The sequence below is a fragment of the Corythoichthys intestinalis genome, chromosome 12 (genome assembly GCF_030265065.1).
Source record: "Corythoichthys intestinalis isolate RoL2023-P3 chromosome 12, ASM3026506v1, whole genome shotgun sequence".
NCBI classification, from domain to species: Eukaryota; Metazoa; Chordata; class Actinopteri; order Syngnathiformes; family Syngnathidae; genus Corythoichthys; species Corythoichthys intestinalis.
The window spans coordinates 28986583-29009903 of NC_080406.1; the positions used below are offsets into that span (position 1 = coordinate 28986583).

The 23321-nt window shown below is 40.3% G+C and overlaps 2 protein-coding genes across 2 annotated transcripts in view; one reads left to right on the forward strand and one right to left on the reverse strand.

Annotated features, from left to right (window-relative positions):
• Positions 1–23321, reverse strand: part of ramp1 (receptor activity modifying protein 1) — an 88931-nt gene that overhangs the window by 37160 nt on the left and 28450 nt on the right. The gene's annotated exons all lie outside the window — the stretch shown is intronic.
• The window catches only part of map3k19 (mitogen-activated protein kinase kinase kinase 19), a 53432-nt gene continuing 45441 nt past the window's right edge, over positions 15331–23321 (forward strand). Inside the window, exons 1-3 of the mRNA XM_057852134.1 lie at positions 15331–15377; positions 15840–15946; positions 16024–16160. Of these exons, the coding sequence (XP_057708117.1) occupies positions 16046–16160 (115 nt within the window). The 5' untranslated portion in view covers positions 15331–15377; positions 15840–15946; positions 16024–16045. The remainder of the gene's footprint in view (positions 15378–15839; positions 15947–16023; positions 16161–23321) is intronic.

Below are 23321 nucleotides of genomic sequence, written 5' to 3' on the forward strand. Positions count from 1 at the left end.
ACATATAAAAAAGACCACATTTCTAATAGCAAAATTGAACACCAAAATTTCATACCAATGTTATGTTTTATTTTTTTATGAAAAAAAAAAAAAAAAAAAAAAAGGCACATTAGCTACGCATCGACAGTGGTCAAAATGAATAGAAACCTAGCCCTTCGCAGGGCTAACGTTACGTGAGGGAGAGACAGTAACGTTAATCATATTCATTAGCGCTGCGAGGTCTACTGATTTAAGATGGCGGCTGTTTACTAACGCCGCTGACTCTGTCATTTCGCATCTAGTTCAACATACACGTGATATCTATAAGACAATTCAGACGCTACCTGCTAACACCATAGCATGCTCTGTGTAGCATCACGCAGGCTAGTTTTAGCAACGTCGGTGTTGTTTGTAGCGGCTGTCGGCTGCAGTAGGGTATTTTTTTTATTGCTTCTTCCTCTACGCACGTGACATCAGCGCGTTGTCCCACATTAAAAAGTAGTCCGGGCAAAACGTGATGCCTAGAGCAAAATTAAACGATTCCTCGAGGTGAATAAAATTACTTGGATCAGTTTTTAAACTCGAGTTACTCAAGTTGCTCGAGTATTCGTTTCAGCTCTAGAGTCCTGTTCATCACTTTTCCCTTCGGGTTCAAATTGGATGGGCAGAACCGACGACATGTTTATGTAGCTAAAGAGTGACACTGTGGAAGTACAGCAGCGCTGCCCAGTGACGTCACCGCCCAGAGTGCATTGTGTCGTCAACAACAATGGCGACCTACTAGTTAAGCAAATTTTTCAAATTTTTAGAAACGGAAACATTAAGAGGGGTTTGAATATCAAATTATTATAACTCATACTAACATTTATCTTTTGAGAACTACAAGTCGTTCTGTCCGTGGTTCCCTTTAAAGCTGTGAGGTGGATTATATTTGGAAATGCTGCTCATGAGGTGAAGCAATAACTTGAGTCGAAGTACAGTAAATGTTTTAAGATTCATTCTCACTCGATTGAATGGTGAAAAGTCTCAAAACTTCTGAAAACGGGTGTAAATGCTCAAAACAAGACGTAAAATGAGACTATTATTTCATTTAATTGAATACCGAATAGAGGAATACAATGCTGCGATTCAAAAACAAAATAAAATAAAATTGAATCAGACCTACAGTGTATCACAAAAATGAGTACACCTTCACATTTCTGCAGATATTTAAGTATATCTTTTCATGGGACAACACTGACAAAATGACACTTTGACAGAATGAAAAGTAGTCTGTGTGCAGCTTATATAATAGAGTTAATTTATTTTCCCCTCAAAATAACTGAAAATATAGCCATTAATATCTAAACCCCTGGCAAGAAAAATGAGTACACCACATGGGAACTACATACATCCCTAAATGTCCAAATTGAGTACTGCTTGTCATTTTCCCTCCAAAATGTCATGTGACTCGTTACAGGAGTGCTTTTAGCATTGCTGCAGAGATTGAAGAGGTGGTGGCGGGGGGGGGTCATTCCCACCACCATGCTTGACTGTAGGCATAACACATTTAGCTTTGTACTCCTCACCTGGTCGCCACCACACATGCTTGAGACCATCAGAACCAAACAAAATAATCTTCGTCTCATCAGACCGTAGGACATGGTTCCAGTAATCCATGTGATTTGTTGACATGTCTTCAGCAAACTGTTTGCGGGCTTTCTTGTGTACCGTCTTCAGAGGAGGTTTCCACCAGGGGTGATAGCCATGCACACCCATTTGATGTCAAGTGCGGCGTATGGTCTGAGGACTAACAGGCTGACCCCCCACCTCTTCAATCTCTGCAGCAATACTGACATCACTCCTGTAACGTGTGAGGGGTGTACTCACTTTTGTGATACACTGTATATTTTCCACTTAAATGCCAATATATGAAAATATAACACCAGATGTACTGAGCCTTGCCTCCGATTTTTTTTTCTTATATGTGATGATTCATAATTCAAGGAAATATCCATTTTTGTCATTTTTCATTCAAATTATGTCTGACCGCCTCTACCGTTATTATTCTACATAGCAGCAGAACGCCCACTACTTTGACTTTAAAACTGTTTCAGTGGCGGCAAATAGACAATACAAATGTGACCGCGTAAGACGGTTGCGCAGGTTTATGCGTCGTATCAAACCCACGCATTTCCTCTCCCGAGTTGATTAGTGTTTCATGAAAAAAATGCGCTGCGCTTTCTATTCTTATTTTTTGCAGACTAGAAATATTCTGACAAATATTTATGTATTATTGATTTTTTTCCTTTTAAGCACATACAGTTGGTGTTTCTGAAGCGCCTGGAATCCAACAAGTGAAAGGAAATGCAAGGCAAAAAGGATCTGCTGGGACTGGCTTAAAAGTGGTAATCCACTTGAATGTGCCTCCCCTGAGTTTTCATTTAATGGAGAAAAAAACCAATTGCCTATTATGATGCACAGACCAGCCAGATGCCATCTGCCATGTTTGATTGTATTCAGGGGGAATATTTAAATCAACTTGATAGACAGGACAAAAAAATATCAGTGTAATGAGCTCACACCCCCTAAAGGTAAAGTTATATATGTAATTCTTTGCTATACAGTGGTTCTTCTCCTTACGGAATTTATTGGTTCTGGAAGTTTCTTAACTTGAAAATTCTGTTAGTAGAGATGTCTTTTCAAGTTCCAAGCCTCCAAAATTCACATAAATCTTTTAAAATGCATAATTATTGCACAATAAACAAAATCAGTGTTGTGCATAATGTAAACAACCAAGAATAGAGTAAAAACATAAAAGTTAATACACTCATGTAAAGGTGTCGAAACATGAAGGGTAAATGAAGTGGACGCTGGGATACACACATACACATACAATGAAGGGCCCTCTTAGCCAATTAGATGCCACGAATGCTAGGCAATAGCCAATGGCAGAGCAACTATAAGTATGATACGTTCAAACTCCGGTAGCTGCGAGTACAACCATACTGTATTTTGTATCATATCCTGAAATTTCCTTTTTAACATGTAGGAATATTTTCCCGTTGAGGCGTGTCTAAACCTGAAAATTCTGTATGTAGAGACGTTCGTAAGTAGAGGTACCACTATATTTGCTGGTTGAGACTAGAGTAAACTTGGATTGGACATAGACCACTTGAAGTCTCTTTCAGAAGAACAGTTTTCTATTTGCCAAACTAATGCTGGCTGTAAGGTCAATCAGATCCCCACCCCAATGTCAAAATGGATTAGGCATCCTTGAAAAATTAGGGATGTCCCGAACCAATCACGTGATCAGAAATCGGGCTGAGCCCGCCATTTTTCAGAGGATCTGAATCGGGTGAAAAGGATCGTTTTTATTAAAGAAATATAGACCGAGGCGCGAACCCACGACGTTTCCACTCGGCAAGTAGCGATGCTAACCACTGCGCCATAAAGTTCGAGCCAACGGCACAGTCGTCAGGGAGGTTTCCACGCTCCACAACGGACCTGCGTACACCAGTCACACTTGTAAAGGGCTACAGCCTCTCCCCTTTCATCCTGTTAAGCAGTGCGACCAAACTGTCCAGTGCAGTTGAGTTTGGTACTTAAAGTCAACGATGATTGACAGGTTTTTAGCTTTGATCTTGCCAGAGAAGCTTTGGTAGCTATGCGATCATAGGCACAAATGTGTTAATCATCGTTAAAGGGCAGCTGAAGGGCTTTTCGGCTGAGCGTTTTACTCGGTTAAATTGGCTTGACTGCATCATTGGCTATCTCAAAACTCACGTGACCAAATTTTTTTTTGAATTGACCGCGTAGTTTTTGAGTTACGCCATAGCAACACCTTAGCAACAAGGGACGTGCCTCGCTGCTGGCCGCTACCCGATGTCATCAATTCTAGAGGACACCTCCAGCGCTGTAATACGAAAGTATATGTAGCACCAAGCTATCCTCGCCATATATTGCAAACATTTTCTGGGTTTTACTCACGAGATCCGTCATGCCATCTCGATGTGTAGTGATGAATTGCTCACACGAAGGCTCGAGACTGCATGAGTGGCCCAAAAAAACCTATTTCTCCAAGGATTTGGATATCTTTTGTGAGAGTCAAGCGGAAGAACTTCTACCCGGTGTTCTAACAAATCAGTGCGAGACAGGCCGGTGGTGCGCCCGGTTGTTAGTAAACTCTTAACCCCCAGCGAGGCCGTGATCCCACTGCGGCCGGCTGCCAAGAGGCGGCCCTCAACTTCTTTGCTCCTTGGGGTTTCGTCGCTGGAATGAACCCGGTTCTGGGAAGGCTTGGCCCGGCTTGCCGGAGACCGCTACCGGTCTCACATCACCCACGGGCAGAGCCTCCATCAGAATGACTCGGGCTCACCGGGCAGCGCCGGGCTGAGCGGCCTTCCGTACGCCGGCCAGCCTTCACTGTCCACCCGCCCGCCACCGCCGCTCTCTACGGCACGATTGGCAGAACACCGGCTCCTCGATTGCGTCTTTGCTTTCAACGTTTCAGTGACGACAGCTTTGAAAGCCTAAGAGTTTGGTTGTTCAAAGACGTAATATTAGACCCTTACTGGCAATATGCCATGTTTATTACTCGATCACGACGTGTTTTTTTGTTGTTGTTGCTTGCCTGTCATAAGGCAGATGACAGGTTGTCTATTCATGTCAATTTGATACATTTATTACTAGGTCTATATAACTACTCGTCTGCTTTGCAATTACTTATAATTATATCACAGAATGACTGGGGAAAAAAGGTTCAGAGAGAAATCATGATGCTAGATGCCTACCACTCTTCTTTTCGTGAAGGGTGGGGCTGCCAACTGGCGTCATCACCAGCGTCTGCTGTGCTAAGTAAATCGTCGTCATCTGATGCCTCAGTTTCAAACATATAGGGATTAATTGTAGATTATATTTCCTCGGTGCCTTTGCCATCGTTGGCGTCATGAGAGCGATCCTGAATGGTTACTTTCGGTGGAAATATCACTATTATCGTTGCTGCTGCTTTACTCGCTGTGGATAGTCTTCTGTTGCTTTCTGGAATTTACGTCACACTTCCGGGTTTGGGAAGGGACTATTAACGGAGTGCTTAAAAACTGGAAAAAAAAAAAAAAAAAAAAAAAACGCAAATTATCCTCGCACTTACGTATTAAAAATGACATGTTGTTTTTTTTGACGAACTCGTCCATAGTTTATATTTGTAAAATTACACAGAAATTCAAAAAGCTCTTCAGCTGCCCTTCAAACATGCAGCCCAGTCATAAGTGTGCTGTTGCAACTGAGCACAACTCATTGTGTAAGTGAGAGAATGTTCTTGGCAGCGTGAGCGTCAAAGTGTGAGTGGATTAGAGTCGACTCACTCAATGAAGGATTTAATAAAGACAAGCATTTTTCTACGTTATTCTTGTTTAAAATAATTCACATTATGAAGGCGGCACAGTGTTTAGCATGTCCACCTCGCAGTCCTGGGATCATGGGTTCAATCCTGGCTCTGGCCCTCCTGTGTAGAGCTTGCATGTCCTTCCCTTGCCTGGGTGGATTTTCTTTGGGTTCCTGCCACATTCCCCCCCAAAAAAAACGCGCATGGTATGCTGATTGAACACTCCAAATTAGGTGTGAGTGTGTGCATGAATGGTTGTGTGTCTATATGTTCCCTAGAACTGGCTGGCAACTTGTTTAGGGTGTACTCGCTTTCTGCCTGGAGTTAGCTGTGATAGGCTCCAGCACCCCTGCGATCCTCTTAAGGATCAGTGGTTCAGAAGATTGAATGAATGATTTATATGAATGTTATGTAGAGTGATTAAAAGTATGGCGTTAAAGGTGATGCAATGAAAAATGTGGGTGAGCCTATATTTTGTGTTGGTGCACCTTCAGAAAGAAGTTTGGTGCACCAGTGCAACCAATGCAAAAAGTAAGTGTGGAGCCTTGGCAATGTATATCGCAATGTCAATTTTTCCAATATAGTTCAGGCCTATTCCAAACAGAACTATTAAGGTTATCTGGTGGAAATTCTTCTAGTTTTAAAAACGCAATGCAATATCGCAACATATTGCAAACCAACAAAAATTCGCAATATTTTTTTCCAATATCGTTCAGGCCTAATTTATATTTATATATTAGTGCTGCAACGATTAATCAATTAACTCGAGTATTCGATTAGAAAAAAATATTCGAATTAATTTTTATTGCGTCGAGTATTCATTATATTAAAGTGGCGTTGTAATGGTTTATTTTGAAAGTGTTTGCATTTAGTTTTATTGATTAGGGTGGATACACTGCCCTGTGGTCTGCCTCATTTCACATGGCTGAATCCAACTGCTCCCTGTTAAGACCAACATAAGCTAAGTTTTTGTTTGAGCTAATGCTTTTAGATTGCATTCGTAATTTCGTTTATAGGTATATTTGGCCATTTTTTGTGGGAATATGTGTTTGAAGCTTTTGTTAAGAGCATTGCAAAAAATATATATATACTGTATATATATTTATATATAAAAGGTAAGCATTTTACAGCATTTAAGTTAGTGGACTTTTGCTATGTAAGTTAGCCAATTGTTCTTTTGTTGTACATCTTTTCACCTCTTTTTTTTTTAAACCATTTGAGGCTCAGGTATTTTAATTTTTCATGTTCCTTATCTGATTACTCGATTATTCAAAGTAACTAGTTCATCGATTACTCAACTACTAAAATAATCGATAGCTTCAGCCCTAAAAAGTAACAAAATAATCCAGAAATACAATGGCATTGGCAATGGCATTATATTATGATAGTATTATACTCCGCAACACTCCCGGAAAAAGTGGAAGAGGAAGTACTGTAACATGTTTGGATCTTTTACTCAAAAAAAAAAAAAACAAAAAAAAAAAAAACGTTTATTTTCGGTAAAGGATCGAGACTCGGTATAGGCAGAATCAGGTGACTTAGACTCAGGGGCAAACATATGTGATCGAGACCTATTCAAAATAGTTGCAAATGTTATAATTACACAGACGGCCACAGACAACTAAACTCAGGTCATGAGGTCGTCTGCTATCAAACGAGCCAAACGAGGTAGGCGCCGTTTGGCTTTTCAGACGAGCTGTGCATACAACGGACAGATTAGAGGAGAAAATTGAGCGAGAAATGTGCTGTCCTTCTATTTCAGCTGGAAATTTGCAGCTGTCAATCACATGCTGACACACACACATGAGCGCACACACGCACATAACATCTGACATCTAATAAGACAGTGGAGACCCAGGGGGCGGACTTCATAACAACATCTGTGAACTGTTGACATTGTTAAGTGGAGACAGGGATCAAGGACAGATTTTCTTCAAAGAGATATAAAAATGAGCTATTTATCCTGTTAGTCTCTTAGGCCTCGGAAATGGACTGCACCCCCAAGCTCCAACAACACGCATGCATTTAGTCTAGTTTTAGCATTCTGGCTAAAAATTCACCTCATTATTTGTTGTAGTGTTTTCTGACCACTTCATTCATTTACAAACGTCAAGCGCATATTAATCAAAATCATTTCGCACATATTCTGTCCATTTAGACCGTGTCGAATAGAACATGCCCAGTTGTAGTATTAGTGTAGAGGAGATCCTCTCCATGATGAAAAACTCTCTTACAACATAAATCCAGTCATCTGTTGTTGGTCTTTCAGATTTGAGCCACTTTCTTCTCAATGCTTATTTACTTGCCGACAATGGAATGTGGATGAGTTTCTTTTCCTTATGACTAATTTGTCGCACATTTATTTTACCCAAGTACATAGTGGCAAAGGACAGGGGAATATATATATTGCAGATGGTAATTAATGTCCAACCAGTGTTTTTGTATAACCAAACATTCCCAGAATATAGTGGTACCTCGACTTACAAACATGTCTATAAACGTAATTTTCAGGTAAAGACATGCCTAAACGGGAAAATACTGCCTCTTGTAAAGACAAATTTAAAGTTACAGGAGGCAAAAATATTATGCAAAACTGTAAAAGATACGTATGTATTTATGATTTCTGATTTTAAATGTCGCACCATAGAATCCTGCTGTCCTATTGGTCATAATCTTTCCCATTACGCTTCAGTAATGGGATTCTGCTCTCCTCCTGGCCTATTGTTGATGACATTTCAATTTGGGTGTCGCAGTATGATGACGTGCACAGGCGCGATTGTGTTCTTATACTGGGTCGACGTTTGAGCCAAAGAGCACAGGTCTCCTCGTGTTTTTGTGTCACAAAGAGTGAGATAGGCGATAGGCACCATCGGTCTTGTGAAAGAGGATATTGTCTCACTCGAAAGGTAAGATTTGATATTTTTCCCTTTGCATAATGTTTTATTACCTACTTCATTACAGATATTATCGGTTGGGTTAGGTATATAAAATGATTCAAATGTGTTTGGCTGTTTTATTCCAATTTTACCCTGATTATAAAATTTAACGTGGCGTTTCAGTAGTGCTTGGACAGACTAGGGCATTTACATGGAAAATGCGTCTCTATTAGGCATGTGCCGATTACCGGTTTCACGGTTTACCGTGGTGTGAAAACGTCGCGGTTTCAAAAACCACTAAAATTTTCCATCAGACCGTAGTACGGTATTCGCTATTTTTCATGTGTCAAAAATGCAGCCAGAAGTGGCTTGGCATGGCAGCGCTCACCCACACCCGTTTGTTACTGTGTGTGAAAGTGACGCTATCGGCTAGACAGCCAGTGAACCCAAAAACAAATACTCCAAACATAAGGCGTACTTTTCTTCAATTTATTGAGCTCTCAAATCGTGGTAAGTGAAATATACAAAATGAATACATTTAAAACGTTGTACAATTGTATTTTTCCATGTGTGAGTAGATTCAACAGATTAGCACCATGAAAAAGTTCGCCAAAAACAAAACTCACATTTTCCTTTCAAATTCAATATACAAACTAACTAAAGGCATACAAAGACAAATGTTAGTCTAGGCTTAGCTGGGAGAGCAACTTTGTCGAGTGTGACAGCCGCAGAGTGAGAAAACAAGCTTGATTTGCTAGAATGAAGGGGAAAAGGGGATAGCATCAAAGATCGCTAATTGAGAAAGATAATCTTGCCCTAAGCACAAATCCACGTTCGCTGGATCAAGAAGAGGTCTCACTCCCAATGTTTTTTTTTTTTTTTTTTTGCTTGTTTAGATTAAACCTTTCCACAACAATATTTACACTTTAAACTAACTTATACATTTTTAACTAACTTATTAACTTATGAATTCTTTGTTTTTTAACACATAGGCATGACATCTTGTAGACTAGAGCTGACACAGTGGCTGAAAATGGCGAAACTTCACTTGAGCTTTTCCACCTTAAAAAAGTCATGAAGTAGAATTTTAAAATTTTTTATTCAGAAGTGTTTTTACTTTTTTATAGAAATTATTTTGTTCTTGCTCTAATCTTGAGCAACTTGAGCTGTGGCTGTGGGTATAGTCTATAAGCAGTGGTGCACATAAGTGGTCCACATGCGCGCATGCGTACCGGACGTAGACAAACGCGCTGGCCCTCAACGACTTCCATACGCTTTTGCGTACCGATGGCTGACCACCGTATTTGCGGCGGACACGAGAAAATAACTTCTCAAAATGTCAAAGAGGCAGGCCACACTGAGTAATTACTTCCGTGTTCCCCCACCCCCGTCAAAAGACAGACAGACGACAGAGACGTCACCGGAGCTACCGAAAAAAAGGACTTTTGCTGAAAAGTAGGAGGTACCATGGCTAGAAGCAAATGATGCTCGCACGGAAATGCGGTACAAAATGTGCTGTGAGAATCCTAATGTCGCCGATAAGAGCAGCGCATTTTATGTAGGGTCAAAGAATTTCAGCCATCCAAACTTTGAAAAGCACGAAAAAAACAGAGAGCATGTGGCAATTAAGCAAACTATCGATGTCAAACAGGACCCCGCTCGCCCTATGGACAAGTGGCTGAATAAAGGTAATGAACCGCGACATGCACTGACAAACGTGTTTTTGCTCGCATTTTACAAAGCTAAACATGCACGTTCAATAAGGTCTTATGAGGAGGACATCCCACTTTTAAAAAGGCTTGGAGTTAATGTGGGAGCCGCATAATGCCCTTTATTTTGAATTGGTGCTTTTTATTTCTTTACATTTCAAAGTAATGGCAATTTTGTTGTGCCAGTTGATGTTAATCAAGCATTAATTGTTAATATAATTAATTAAAGTTAATTGGCTCGAAGTAAAGCTTGTCATAAATTTATCGCATCAGGCGGGTTGGCTCTCAAGCTCAATGAGGACCAAGTCACATCTCCAGGTCCTCCTCTGAGAACCTGGGCAAAAAAATTATGTGCACCCCTGTCTATAAGCTATATTTATTTAAATTTTATTTAAAATATTTTTTTTATTGATAATTTATTTTAACAATATATTCATGTTCCAATTTGCCACTATGTTCTGAAAAATTTAAAAAAATTCTGTTCAATGAAAAAAAAAAAAAAATTAACCCATACATCTCAAAATAACACATTTTGGAACTATAATTGCAATACCGTGATACCGTGAAACCACGGTATCTTTGCCTACGGTTATCGTACCGTCAAAATCTCATACCGGCACATGCCTAGTCTCTACTTACGAAATTTTCGGGTTACAAGACTGCTTCCAGAACCAATTAATGTCGTAAGTAGAGGTACCACTGTATATGGAAATGGTTGGCTTTACTACTGCTGCATCTACAACATGCATCTCCCATCACTTGATAATTTTTCTGGACCGGTGTACCAGAAAACCTCATTGTGTTCTTCCAACAAAATTCACACCAGCTGTTTGACCCAGACGTAGACCACTGTGTCTGACATATACTGTATCTGACCATTCTTCTTCTGTTATAGTAATCCTCCCTTCTTTTTCACCAATTACTTGTTCATTTTGAATATTCCTATCTAAGGCTTGTCACCTTAGTGGCTTAGATAAACAGTGAATGACATTTTTAGAACATCTTCGTTAAAGGAACACACTTCCACACACTGTAGGTTACCACCCTAGTAGCTTGATAATGGCACATTTATCGTGGCTTATACGTCATGTCGCGGGATGTGAGTGACAGAAAAACCAATAAAGTACCACACGAATGCTATTTTTAGACCGCAAGGCTGCGTGACGTCACCATCATAAACCGGAAAGGGGTTAACATACTGTAGAAGCCCGCTCGCATACAACCCATGCAAGTACTGCTTATTTTCTGCCGGTTATCTTTCCAAAATGAACATGCCGAGTAAACACTGCTGCTATGGAACTTGTACAAACAACTCTAGACATTACGACCGTCCACATATGAAGGATGTTTTCTTCATACGTTTCCCGAAGCCAAAATTTAGAGGGAAAAAATGTGAACAATGGAACAACTTGTGCAGACGTCCAAAAGACCAGTTTAATGCCAGCAAGGTAAAGCCATTTACCTTCATATGCAGTAAACATTTTGTTGGGGGCCATGGTCCTACAGATGACGATTGCCTGCCACAGCCTGCCCCAAAGAGGTAAGCCATTTTGATATTTTTACTTATTTTTTAGCGTGGCGTTTTGCCATACTGCTTCTGTCTGTAGATGAATGACCTGAAAAAAATTAAAATGGAATCTGACTGCCATTGTTGTTACCTTTTCTGTTGTAAGGAAACAACTTTAGTAAGGGGGAAATGTACTGTAAATGAAATAAGACTTGTTATTAAAGAAAAAATTAAAAGTGTTCGTGGGCTGTCACTGAGTAGCATTTGCGATCGCTACTCAAAAACAGCAATATAAATTACCCCCAAGAACGGTCAGAGATGTAAGACAACCAGAGGATATAATATATAAGAAAGACAGGGCATATGGTGGTAAAGACTAGATTGTTGAAACAGGAGAATTTCATTGTCAGTGGTGTAAGGCAATGCACACAAGAAAAAGGTATAGATAAAAAAGCTACCTCTGGATCAGGTCGGCTCTTTCTCCCGTCTTTTTCAGCCCTCGATACTTCAAACCATCTGTTTAACTGAACATTTGTATATTCGTCCACATCTATACCAGTGAATTTGGCACCAGGGACATCATTTTCGGACAGAATTGGTAGGCTTGGCTCTAGTTCGTACACCATTTACATGCATCTAGCATGAGAGACAAACGTGAGCTTGACCCCCCTAGCAACAGTTGCTAATGTCATGAATATTAATGAGCAAAAGTGACGTGTTGCGTGCGGTACGCTATTGAATTAAAAGTAGGGTGACTGAGCGTCATTGTTTGCCCGGACATGTCCACTTTATACATCCAGTCCGGGGCGTCCGGCGGGATTTTATAAATTCATGAACATTTCTGGTTTTCCTTATTTTTCACGGGACCAAATAGCGTGTGTTGAAATTGACTGGCACTTTGCACAGAATACTATGGTACTGTGCTGCCTGTGACATGTTCCCAGAGAGCTTGCCCAGTGGCTGGTTCTGCTCTGCTCAGTAACAGAGAAAACAGACAGGCAGTGTCCCATCGTCCCCCAAAGTGCTAAAACAAAACAAAAAAGACGAAAGTGACGTTTATTTTGTTGTTGTTGTTAAAATTGTATTGTTGTAAGGCTATTTGTTGAGTGAGAATTGAAAAGACAGCTATTATTTAATTCAAGGATGATTCGCTAATACAGAGGCATTATTTTTTTAAATCATTTTTTCACTCCATTTTTGTTGTAAGGTTGTTATCGTTCTGTTATTTTAGGAATAATAAAGTCTTTTGAGTAGCCTGTGAGAATTTGAAGTTGTGCCTTTGGTTATATACCTATTATTTTGTTATAAAACTGAATTTTCTATCAGACGGAGGAGGCACACTTTAAAAACATTAAAGAGATAGGATATCTTTGAGTGAACTTCGAGTAAAATGTAAGTATCTTGAGGCCGGCCAGGGTGTCCTCTTTTTTGGAAATCAAAATATGGTCACCCTAATTAAAAGTAATTTAGATGGTCTGGAATGCCAACTTACTGAGCACAGATCATTGTAGTTGGATTGTAAGAATATAAATTAATCCTATAAATGAATCCCTACACCCCTAAGTAATATTCTTCCACACAGTGACAATAAATTTAAGCTACAAAAGGTTGTTCATAAGCAGCACTCTGTTATATTATTGCTCGGAGCATGATCTTGCTGCTCGTCAGTGACTTCATAACTTAAAACTGGCATGGAGCTTCACAAGCTGCTCTCTCCCTCTGAGTTCTGCTCCTTGTGACTATTAAACCCCTCAAGCATGCTTTGCTGCAGCATGGCAATGTTTTGTGGGTAAAGTAGCAGCCAAAAATAAGCCACCAAATTTGAATAATAGCTCTGAGCTCGCCGCTGAAGCTTGCTGCAAGCTAGCTTGAGCTGAAGTTGAACTAGAAAGAAAATTGGTATGTTAGGTAATAAAAGACAGTAAGCACTACTGTAGTTTTCCTAGTATGTCTGCCTGGATGGATGACACCTTGCCATTTTTATCATACCAAAAAGACAACATGTAATGTATAACTATTTCTTGAGATAAAGCATAGATTCGACCTTCACTGCGCCACATCTTCAAGTAGAGGGCCATCCCACAATCCACTTTAGTTACTCGCAGTCGTCCGCAGTGACACATGCAGCGATCCAACGCCGGATTCAGGTTGAAAAAGTACGAAAGCTGTACCGCAAACAAACAGGAAGGATTGTCTCAGGAGTGATTGGTTCGAGGATTCAAGGTAATTATTATACTTTTAGTTTATTCACAAGAATTTTTTAACGTAAAAAGCTCTTTGTTGTAAGGCTGCCGCCACATTGTCTAACAGACTACCATCATTCTTCGATATCTTTACGTAAAATAAATACTAACTGCCCGGTTTTTTAATGCTTTTAACCAAGAATCGAGACTGTTTTACGTCCATATCTATAAAAAAATTCAGGGATTTAAGCATTTATTCACAAGAATTTTCACCGGAAAAGCTCTGTTTACATATGGCGGCCGCTACATTGACTAACAGACTAGCATCGTACTTCGACATATTTACGTAAAATAAACGCTAACTGCACATTTTTAAAATGCTTTTAACCAAGAATCGAGACTGTTTTACGTCCATATCTATGAAAAAAATTCAGGGATTTGAGCATTTATTTACATTGACTTTTGGTTACATTGACTAACAGACTAGCATGGTACTTCGACATATTTACGTAAAATAAATGCTAACTGCAGGTTGTTGGTCTTTCTTTGCTTTTAACCTAGAATCAAGACTGTTTTACATCCATATCTATGAAGAATTCAGGGATTTAAGCCTTTATTAAGAAGAATTTTCATCGGAAAAGCTCTTTTTACATATGGCAGCCGCTACATTGACTAACAGACTAGCATCGTACTTCGACATATTTACGTAAAATAAATGCTAAATGCACATTTTTATATTTGCTTTTAACCAAGAATCTAGACTGTTTTGCGTCCATATCTGCAGTCTATCACAAAAGTGAGTACACCCCTCGCACGGTACACAAGAAAGCCCGCCCGTCTCATCAGACCATAGGACATGGTTCCAGTAATCCATGTGCTTTGTTGACATGTCATCAGCAAACTGTTTGCGGGCTGTCTTGTGTAGCGCCTTCAGAAGAGGCTTCCTCCTGGGGTGACAGCCATGCATACCAATTTGATGTAGAGTGCGGCGTATGGTCTGAGCACTAACAGGCTGACCCCCCACCTCTTCAATCTCTGCAGCAATGCTAAACACACTCCTGTAACGTGTCACATGACATTTAGGAGGGAAATTGACAAGCAGTACTCAATTTGGACATTTAAGGATGTACGTTTTTTTTCATAGGGGTGTACTCACTTTTGTTACCAGGGGTTTAGATATTAATGGCTATATTTTCAGTTATTTTGAGGGGAAAATAAATTAACTCCATTATTTAAGCTGCACACAGACTACTTATTATCGTATCAAAGTGTCATTTTGTCAGTGTTGTCCCACGAAAAGATATACTTAAATATCTGCAGAACTGTGAGGGGTGTACTCACTTTTGTGATACACTGTATAAAGAATTAGGGGATTTAAGCATTTATTCACAAGACTTTTCAACGAAAAAACCTCTTTGTCTTTGATTCCACTCGGCCAGCTTTGACGGCCACGCCAACAATGCAGGCCCCCTATTAATCGGCCCCGCGCCCCGTGTCCCGTTAATATGATTATGAAGTCTATGGATAAAGTTATGAGGTGTCGGGAAAAAAACCCCATAAAATTCAAAGCCTGTCCAAACTGTGTGGCGTGTGTTAGCCAGTATCTACCGAGTCCAAAGTGCCATTTGTAGTCCTACTAACGGGCTGCTTAATGGGCCGCAGTTAAGCAGCTAATTAGCGGCAGTATCTGGCCTTGAAAACAGCTGTTAGCAGATTGTTTGTTATGCAAGACGTGTGTTGCTGTCACTGAGAGTTGCATAGGTGAGTACAAAAAGACATTGTGGCTCTCTGTTTGGCTTCCGCACCTCGACGCGTTGGTCCGTTTTCCCATAATAGAAGCAGTCGTTATCGCGAAATGCAAGATTTGCTTTGCTGGTCTATTTCATTTTGATGAATGTGTCGCTAGAATCAACAGATCACAAGGGGAGATACAGAACCTTTCGCCTACGGGTTGTTTTCATTTCAAAGGACATGGAAAGATGTAACAAACACGGCAGTGGCTTTTTTTTTCTCTCCTGACTTGAAATAATACCAAACAAATATTTTTATTATAGATGCATTGGCTTTTATTGCTTGATTTGCTAATGGTTGTGCATGTCTGATCTGCAACTACTGGAAACATTTCCAGGGGTTTACTTATTTATTATTCTCTGCATTGTGAGTGTTTTCATGTCATTTCCAATAAAAATATGAAAATATTTCATGAGTTTAACCCATTTTTAGCTAACGATGATGGATCTCCAGTCCATTTGAACTGGGAGAGGCTGGCAGCGAATGATTGCTGCCAACTAGACCAACACAATATATCTTTTGAACATCGCCATTGCAATGTGCGTATGCACAATAGTCACATCGCAGGATGTGCAATTGTTTTTTTTTTTTAACACGTAAACTTGCTCTACTTCAGAAAAGAAGAAAGTGTGCAGATCATGGATCCCCCTGATATACAGCAAGCCTGGATGAAGCCTGTTCTTGGCCGCGTGAGCGTCAAAGTGTTGTGCTGGTGCACCTTAAGGAAAAAGTTAGGTGCAACCAACGCAAAAAGTAAGTGTGGAGCCTTGGCAATACAGTGGGGCAAATAAGTATTTAGTCAACCACCAGTTGTGCAAGTTCTCCTACTTGAAAAGATTAGAGAGGCCTGTAATTGTCAACATGGGTAAATCTCAACCATGAGAGACAGAATGTGGAAAAAAAAACGGAAAATCACATTGTTTGATTTTTAAAGACTTTATTTCCAAATGAGAGTGGAAAATAAGTATTTGGTCACCTACACACAAGCAAGATTTCTGGCTTTCAAAGAGGTCTAACTTCTTCTAACGAGGTCTAATGAGGCTCCACTCGTTACGTGTATTAATGGCACCTGTTTTAACTCATTATTGGTATAAAAGACACCTGCCCACAACCTCAGGCAGTCACACTCCAAACTCCACTATGGCCAAGACCAAAGAGCTGTTGAAGGACACCAGAGACAAAATTGTAGACCTGCACAAGGCTGGGAAGACTGAATGTGCAATAGGTAAAACGCTTGGTGTAAAGAAATCAACTGTGGGAGCAATTATTAGAAAATGGAAGACATACAAGACCACTGATAATCTCCCTCGATCTTGGGCTTCATGCAAGATCTCACCCCGTGGCGTCAAAATGATAACAAGAACGGTGAGCAAAAATCCCAGAACCACACGGGGGGACCTAGTGAATGACCTACAGAGAGCTGCGACCACAGTAACAAAGGCTGCTATCAGTAACACAATGCGCCATCAGGGACTCAAATCCTGCAATGCCAGACGTGTCCCCCTGCTGAAGAAAGTACACGTCCAGGCCCGTATGCGGTTCGCTAGAGAACATTTGGATGATCCAGAAGAGGACTGGGAGAACGTGTTATGGTCAGATGAAACCAAAATAGAACTTGTTGGTAGAAACACAGGTTCTCGTGTTTGGAGGAGAAAGAATACTGAATTGCATCCGAAGAACACCATACCCAATGTAAAGCATGGGGGTGGAAACATCATGCTTTGGGGCTGTTTTTCTGCAAACAGACCAGGACGACTGATCTTTGTAAAGGAAAGAATGAATGGGGCCATATATCGAGAGATTTTGAGAGAAAATCTCCTTCCATCAGCAAGGGCATTGAAGATGAGACGTGGCTGGGTCTTTCAGCATGACAATGATCCCAAACACACAGCCAGGGCAACAAAGGAGTGGCTTCGGAAGAAGCATTTCAAGGTCCTGGAGTGGCCTAGCCAGTCTCCAGATCTCAACCCCATAAAAAATTTGTGGAGAGAGTTGAAAGACCGTGTTGCCCAATGACAGCCCCAAAACATCACTGCTCTAGCGGAGATCTGCATGGAGGAATGGGCCAAAATACCAGCAACAGTGTGTGAAAAGATTGTGAAGAGTTACAATAAATGTTTGGCCTCCGTTATTGCCAACAAAGGGTACATAACAAAGTATTGAAATGAACTTTTGGTATTGACCAAATACTTATTTTCCACCATGATTTGTAAATAAATTCTTTAAAAATCCATCAATGTGATTTTCTGTTTTTTTTCCCACATTCTGTCTCTCATGGTTAAGGTTTACCCATGTTGACAATTACAAGGCTCTCTAATATTTTCAAGTGGGAGAACTTGCACAAATAGTGGTTGACTAAATACTTATTTGCCCCACTGAATATATATCGCAATGTTCATTTTTTTCTAATGTCGTTCAGGCCTATCCCAAAGAGAGCTATTCAAGTTATCTAGTGAAAAATGTTCTAGTTTTAATATCGCAATATATCGCAAACCACCCCAAAATCGCATTAATAGTTTTTTTCCAATATCGTTCAGGCCTACTGCCAACCTTCCCAGCTAAAGTTTAATACGAACAACAAATCCACATCCCGTCACTGTATCTACAAACTTGTATTACAGTAACTGAGTTTTTACAAAGTGTTGCAATACTCAATTTGTGAATGAACACTGGCATATTGTTGTAAAAATTTACATTAGCAATTACCTGCCGTGACCGACTGAGGATGTGAAAGCCATTTATGACCTAGTTGGGACTATTTTATGCCTAGAGCAGAAAAAAAAAAACAGTGTGGCTCTGGCATCACGGATACTAAAACACACTGCAAATGTGATGATGCATGCATGAATAATTCAATGTTATCTGGGTTAAGATGATTTGACACAAACAAACAGTCTGTGACATTCAACGAGTAACGCTTGCCTAAAAGAAGCACCGAAACATGAAGAATAATGTCCTGTTGTGGTTGTTTTTTATGTTTTTTTTTTCTCCTTTTTTTTAACTGCGTTATATAATTCAAGTATCATAGCAATTGCTATAAATAACACACTGGAGTTGACTATAGAGGTACTACTAGAGAGGCTGGAACATTTAATAGCCCAAATAAATGCACACATCAACTGATGTACCAACCTCGGCTACACCTACAGTTCACCGTGACAATTAGAAACTATGTGTGTGCCTATGTATGTGTGTTGGGGAGGAGGGGATGTGTCAAGTTGACCCCATCCATCACCAGTTGGTCATTAACAACAGCAGGGTTATCAGTCCTCGAAGGTAATAGCACGCAATTAGCATGGAGGAAAGGGCACAGCAATAGGGGCAGCAGCACACACATCTGTATACAAGTAGCCTATCCCAAAAAGCTGGAAGTTAAAATAGTACAGAATAAGAAAGCAAAAGACATGATTTTATATATATATATATATATATAACATCAACCAAATATTAATAGTAATTTTCGGACTATAAGCCGCCACCCAACAAATTTGATACAAAAACGGGATTTGTTCATACATACGCCGCACCGGACTATAACCCGCAGCTGCCCTCACTTTATTATGGGATACTTACACTAAACGATATCAACCGATAACACTTTATTTGACAGCGGGATCATAAGACTGTCATGAGACCAAATGAAACACCATGAAGCTTTGAAACAATTGGCTGCAAAGCTTCATTTCTTCAAGAAGCTTTATTTGGCCATCACTGCTCCCTTGGGGGGAGACAGTCAACCTCTGCTGCCACCTGCTGTCAAGACTGTTGTCATCCAACATGCCTCCTAGCATGCATTGCTACATATGTAAATAACATCAAAAGTCATGTTCTGTGTTATTTATGTCTTCAGTTACTCTTCCAGTTGTTTCATTAATTGGTAGTTATGATATTTGGTAACACTTTATTTGACAGTGGGGCCAGAAGATTGTCATAAGACCATCATGACATGACACTGTCATGAGCATTAATGAATGGTAGTTATGACAGATGTAATTTTGTTTCATCCAGCAAATTATTTCACTTTTGAATGGATGTAAAAGATGGACCTAAATGGAGTTAGTCACATAATTTGCTGGATGACCCTTAATTATATCGCTCATAAGCATTCATGAATGCCCATGGTAGTCTCATGCCATAATTATGATCGTCTTATGGCAGTGTTATGAGGCCGCTCTCAAATATAGTGTTGCCTTTTAACCCAAATAAAACAACAAATAAGCCGCACTGGACTATAAGCCGCAGGATTCAAAATGAGGGGAAAAAAGTAGCGTCTTATTGTCCTGAAATTACGGTAGCTATTTTTGGAATGTGGAAGGAAATCTTCGTACCTGCACAAAAACCCACGCAGGCACAGGGAGGTTATGACGACTTCATAGGTAGACCAAAGCCTGGATTTGGACTGTGACCTCTGAACTGTGAGCCACTGTGCCATAAAAATTGGCATGTTGTTTTATTTGAATGAGTCTTTTTTTTTTTTTTCCAATTCATTAATAATTCGAAAAAAATAATCGACACATTAATCGCTGATGAAAACAATCGGAAGCTGAAAGCCTCATTCAAAGTAAAATAGTGTTAAATCATGCTATATTGCTTCAGTTTGGTGGCTCAATTAATCGATGAAATAATCGGTAGATTCATTGAGTCTACTGCATACAATGTCAAGATTTGGATTTGAAAATAAGGGATATTTTCCTGGGCTCGTTGTGAGCTGTCCCACCACCCCAACCAAACTGCAGCATCTGCTACATTTTAAAACAGGAGTACAAGATATCTTCCCTGGCATGGCCAGACTGTTCTCCCTGTATTTTTCAAACACTGAGAAAAAAGACTGGGAACCAGCCCATTAACGGCCTCTCGAGCAGGTACAAAATCAATCGACAAATCAGATTCGTTTATTTGCGTGACGTGTTCTTAACGAGCCACGTCACTCTTGCGCGTCGAAAGTCGTCTCCACAACAACACAGATGGTGGACGGGAGAGCCTGAGAATAGGTTCCAATCCACGGTAAAATCAGTTTTAAATGACCAAAAACACATCGACATGAGTCATTGACAACAGTCTGTTTTGCGCTAGCCATGTTGAATAAACTCCGCTCTCTTCGTATGTTTACTTCCGCGCGCAAGTCCCTCGTCCTGCCCTCGTCATTTTACTAACGTCCCGTCTGCCCGTCGCTGATTGGTCCATTCCGTTGTCTGTTTGCTGTGGCTTGCTCCGCCCTGGAAATTGTATCCGCTGAATGGTGGTCGGACTCAATAGCTGGAACAGCGGTGAGTCTGGTGTACCAGGCAACAAGATATCTAAACAACTTGTCAACAGCTTACTTATTCGTTAGGTGATCAGAATCTGATAGGACGACCTGTGTTGCTGCTCTTCTTAAGGAAAGTAAATTCGCTGCCCCATTTTTTGAGATATTTACAGAACTTCAGTTTTGTTTTGTTTTTTTTTTAGCAGGAATGCCTTCCTCCTTACATCCATCCATCTCTCTGTTGTTTCGAGTTTGTTTCCACTGTCGGCATAAAACCTCGTGACAACTGCCACCAAGCCGACTGCAGGTTGCATTTTTCGCGAGGCCAGTGACAGTTGTTACCTCTGCCTTTGCTTGTTTTGGGCAACGGTATCTTCAACTCCGCACCGTAGGGAATGCAAAGTCTTCAAAGGCTCGGTAACGCTCAATCCAGTTCTCTCCCCAAGTCAATGGCAAAGAGGAAACAGACACACGGAATCCTCAGATTGCTCATTGCTTGGGCACTTTATTTGAACCCACCAAACAGAGGTGGATGCAGCCACCCAACACATCACCTTTTTCTGAACTGCCCACAACCTGTCTTCTCTCTCTTTTCTCGCTCTTCCATCGTATGCACTCATTAATTCATTAACGCTGGTCCTAATTAAAAAGAATAGCAGCCCTTGGTCGTGCTGGTAACACAGTGTTCAAATAGGAGCAGAGGCAGAAGACTGTTTTTTAATACGGGAGAATTACAGGAAAATAGAAATACAGTAGGACGGCGTGAAAGAGGGGTAAAATACGATAAGTTCCCAGCCAGAACGAGAGTTGACCGCTATTCAACCATATACACCATAATGATTTTCACTTGTAAATATTAAACAGGTTCAACATTTACGATGGCTTTCCAAGCAGATAAAGGAAAAAATTTGTGCCTTTGCTTACGTATTGAAATATACGGTATGTGTGTGTAGCCAGCTTGCTAAGTAGGAAGCTTTTAAAAGAAGAAAAATGTCTGAGCCAATATTTATCACTGCTTTGATCAAATCCAGATGAACAACAGAGGGTTTCATTTAAGAACAAAGAGGAAGTTCCGATGAGAACTCGTGCAATGAAGAACAATGCAAAACACTTCCACGACGAGTCGACGGCAAATAGGGAAATGTGATGTTTTGCATTCAGGCTGTCAGAATATTCAGACTTTGATGAACATTTCAACCATTCTACACACATGGGAAATATCCCTTGTGTAAAGCCATATTCTTTCTACTCAAGCTAGCTAAAGGTAACACCAATCTTTAGTTTTGTTTCCTCTGTAGATAAACACAAGCACCCTTGGCATCAGCACCATGAACAAAATAAAGGGCATTTAACATTTCTATGAGTTAAAAGGAACACAATTGCTTGAAGGGCGTCGAACAGCTGATGACAGCTGCTCATTAAAGAACATCTGACACGATAAAAAAAAAAAAAAACTTAAATAGCATTATTATTATTGGAATTAAAATCATATTTTGAGACGATTCGACTGTATTCGTACAACAATTTGGCAAAGGGCAGATAATGAGAAATGAGTCTTTAAAGTGCCTGTGACACGAAAAAGCATGTTTATTTCATAATACACGCGTTATTTTATGCCCCTGAATGATATGGACCGCTTGGATGTGTGTGGAAGCGATCGCTATATTTATTTAGTTTTTTGAATCCCGCGCCATGAAAATGAGTGACTTCCGGCTTCGGTCTTGCATTGAGGAGGAGGGCGCTGTGACGTGTACGGTAGAAGACGTCCTCTTCACTATACAGTGTACTGTTGTGTATGAGGACGAAGGATTCAGCTGATTTTGCGGATTAATACGTTTATTTTTCGCATCACGCCAGCCAAACGGCTGCAGAAAAATCATTCTGTGTGCGGGAGAGGCGTATGCGCCTTTTTGGAGTTTCAAAAGGTTCCCATTCACCGTGGATATTTACTGTGGGACCATTGGACTTACGAGGAAGTGAGTAAACATCTTGTTTTGTATTATGTCAAATACGAATACAGTGATTACAAAGTAAACACTACAAAATTTCTTTAAATAAAGGACTACTTAGGTTTGATCATTGATAGGCATGTAAAAAGCTCTCCTCATGCTCATTAGCAGTTAGCTGTTAGCACGTTAGCTGCACAACAACTCCAGCCACCCTCCTCCCGGGAACGAACTGTAAATTGCTCTCCGCTGGGCGGTTTGCCGATCCGCGAAGACATTCGACAACCGGGTCGTCATGTCAAATAATCCAGGCTAGTTACGTGTGATTTTCCACTTCGAAGACTTTGAAACATCCCTCGGTTCGGGTTAGCATGTCGGCTAGCTGTCACTCCTTCTGGTTTGTTTACATTCTCCGGAGCCGGGGAAGGGAAATAACATATGTCCGATTTAGGTGTCATAAAATATCGTTCGGGAGGTGCGACAGTAAAGGTGAAGTCGACAGTTTTGACCATTATGGTGTAATTTTACCATGTCGTCTTGAATAAATGGATTTTTATTATTTCATATTCCATTTAGCACAAGATTGTTATTTGTCATGACCATGCCATTTATTTAGCAATTGGGGAAAATACTTGGATAAAAAGAATATCCTGTAAAAATATGGAAGTAAAGGGACAGAAACAATGACATTTTGCCGCTCTCTTCGTCGCGTTTTCCTCGTTG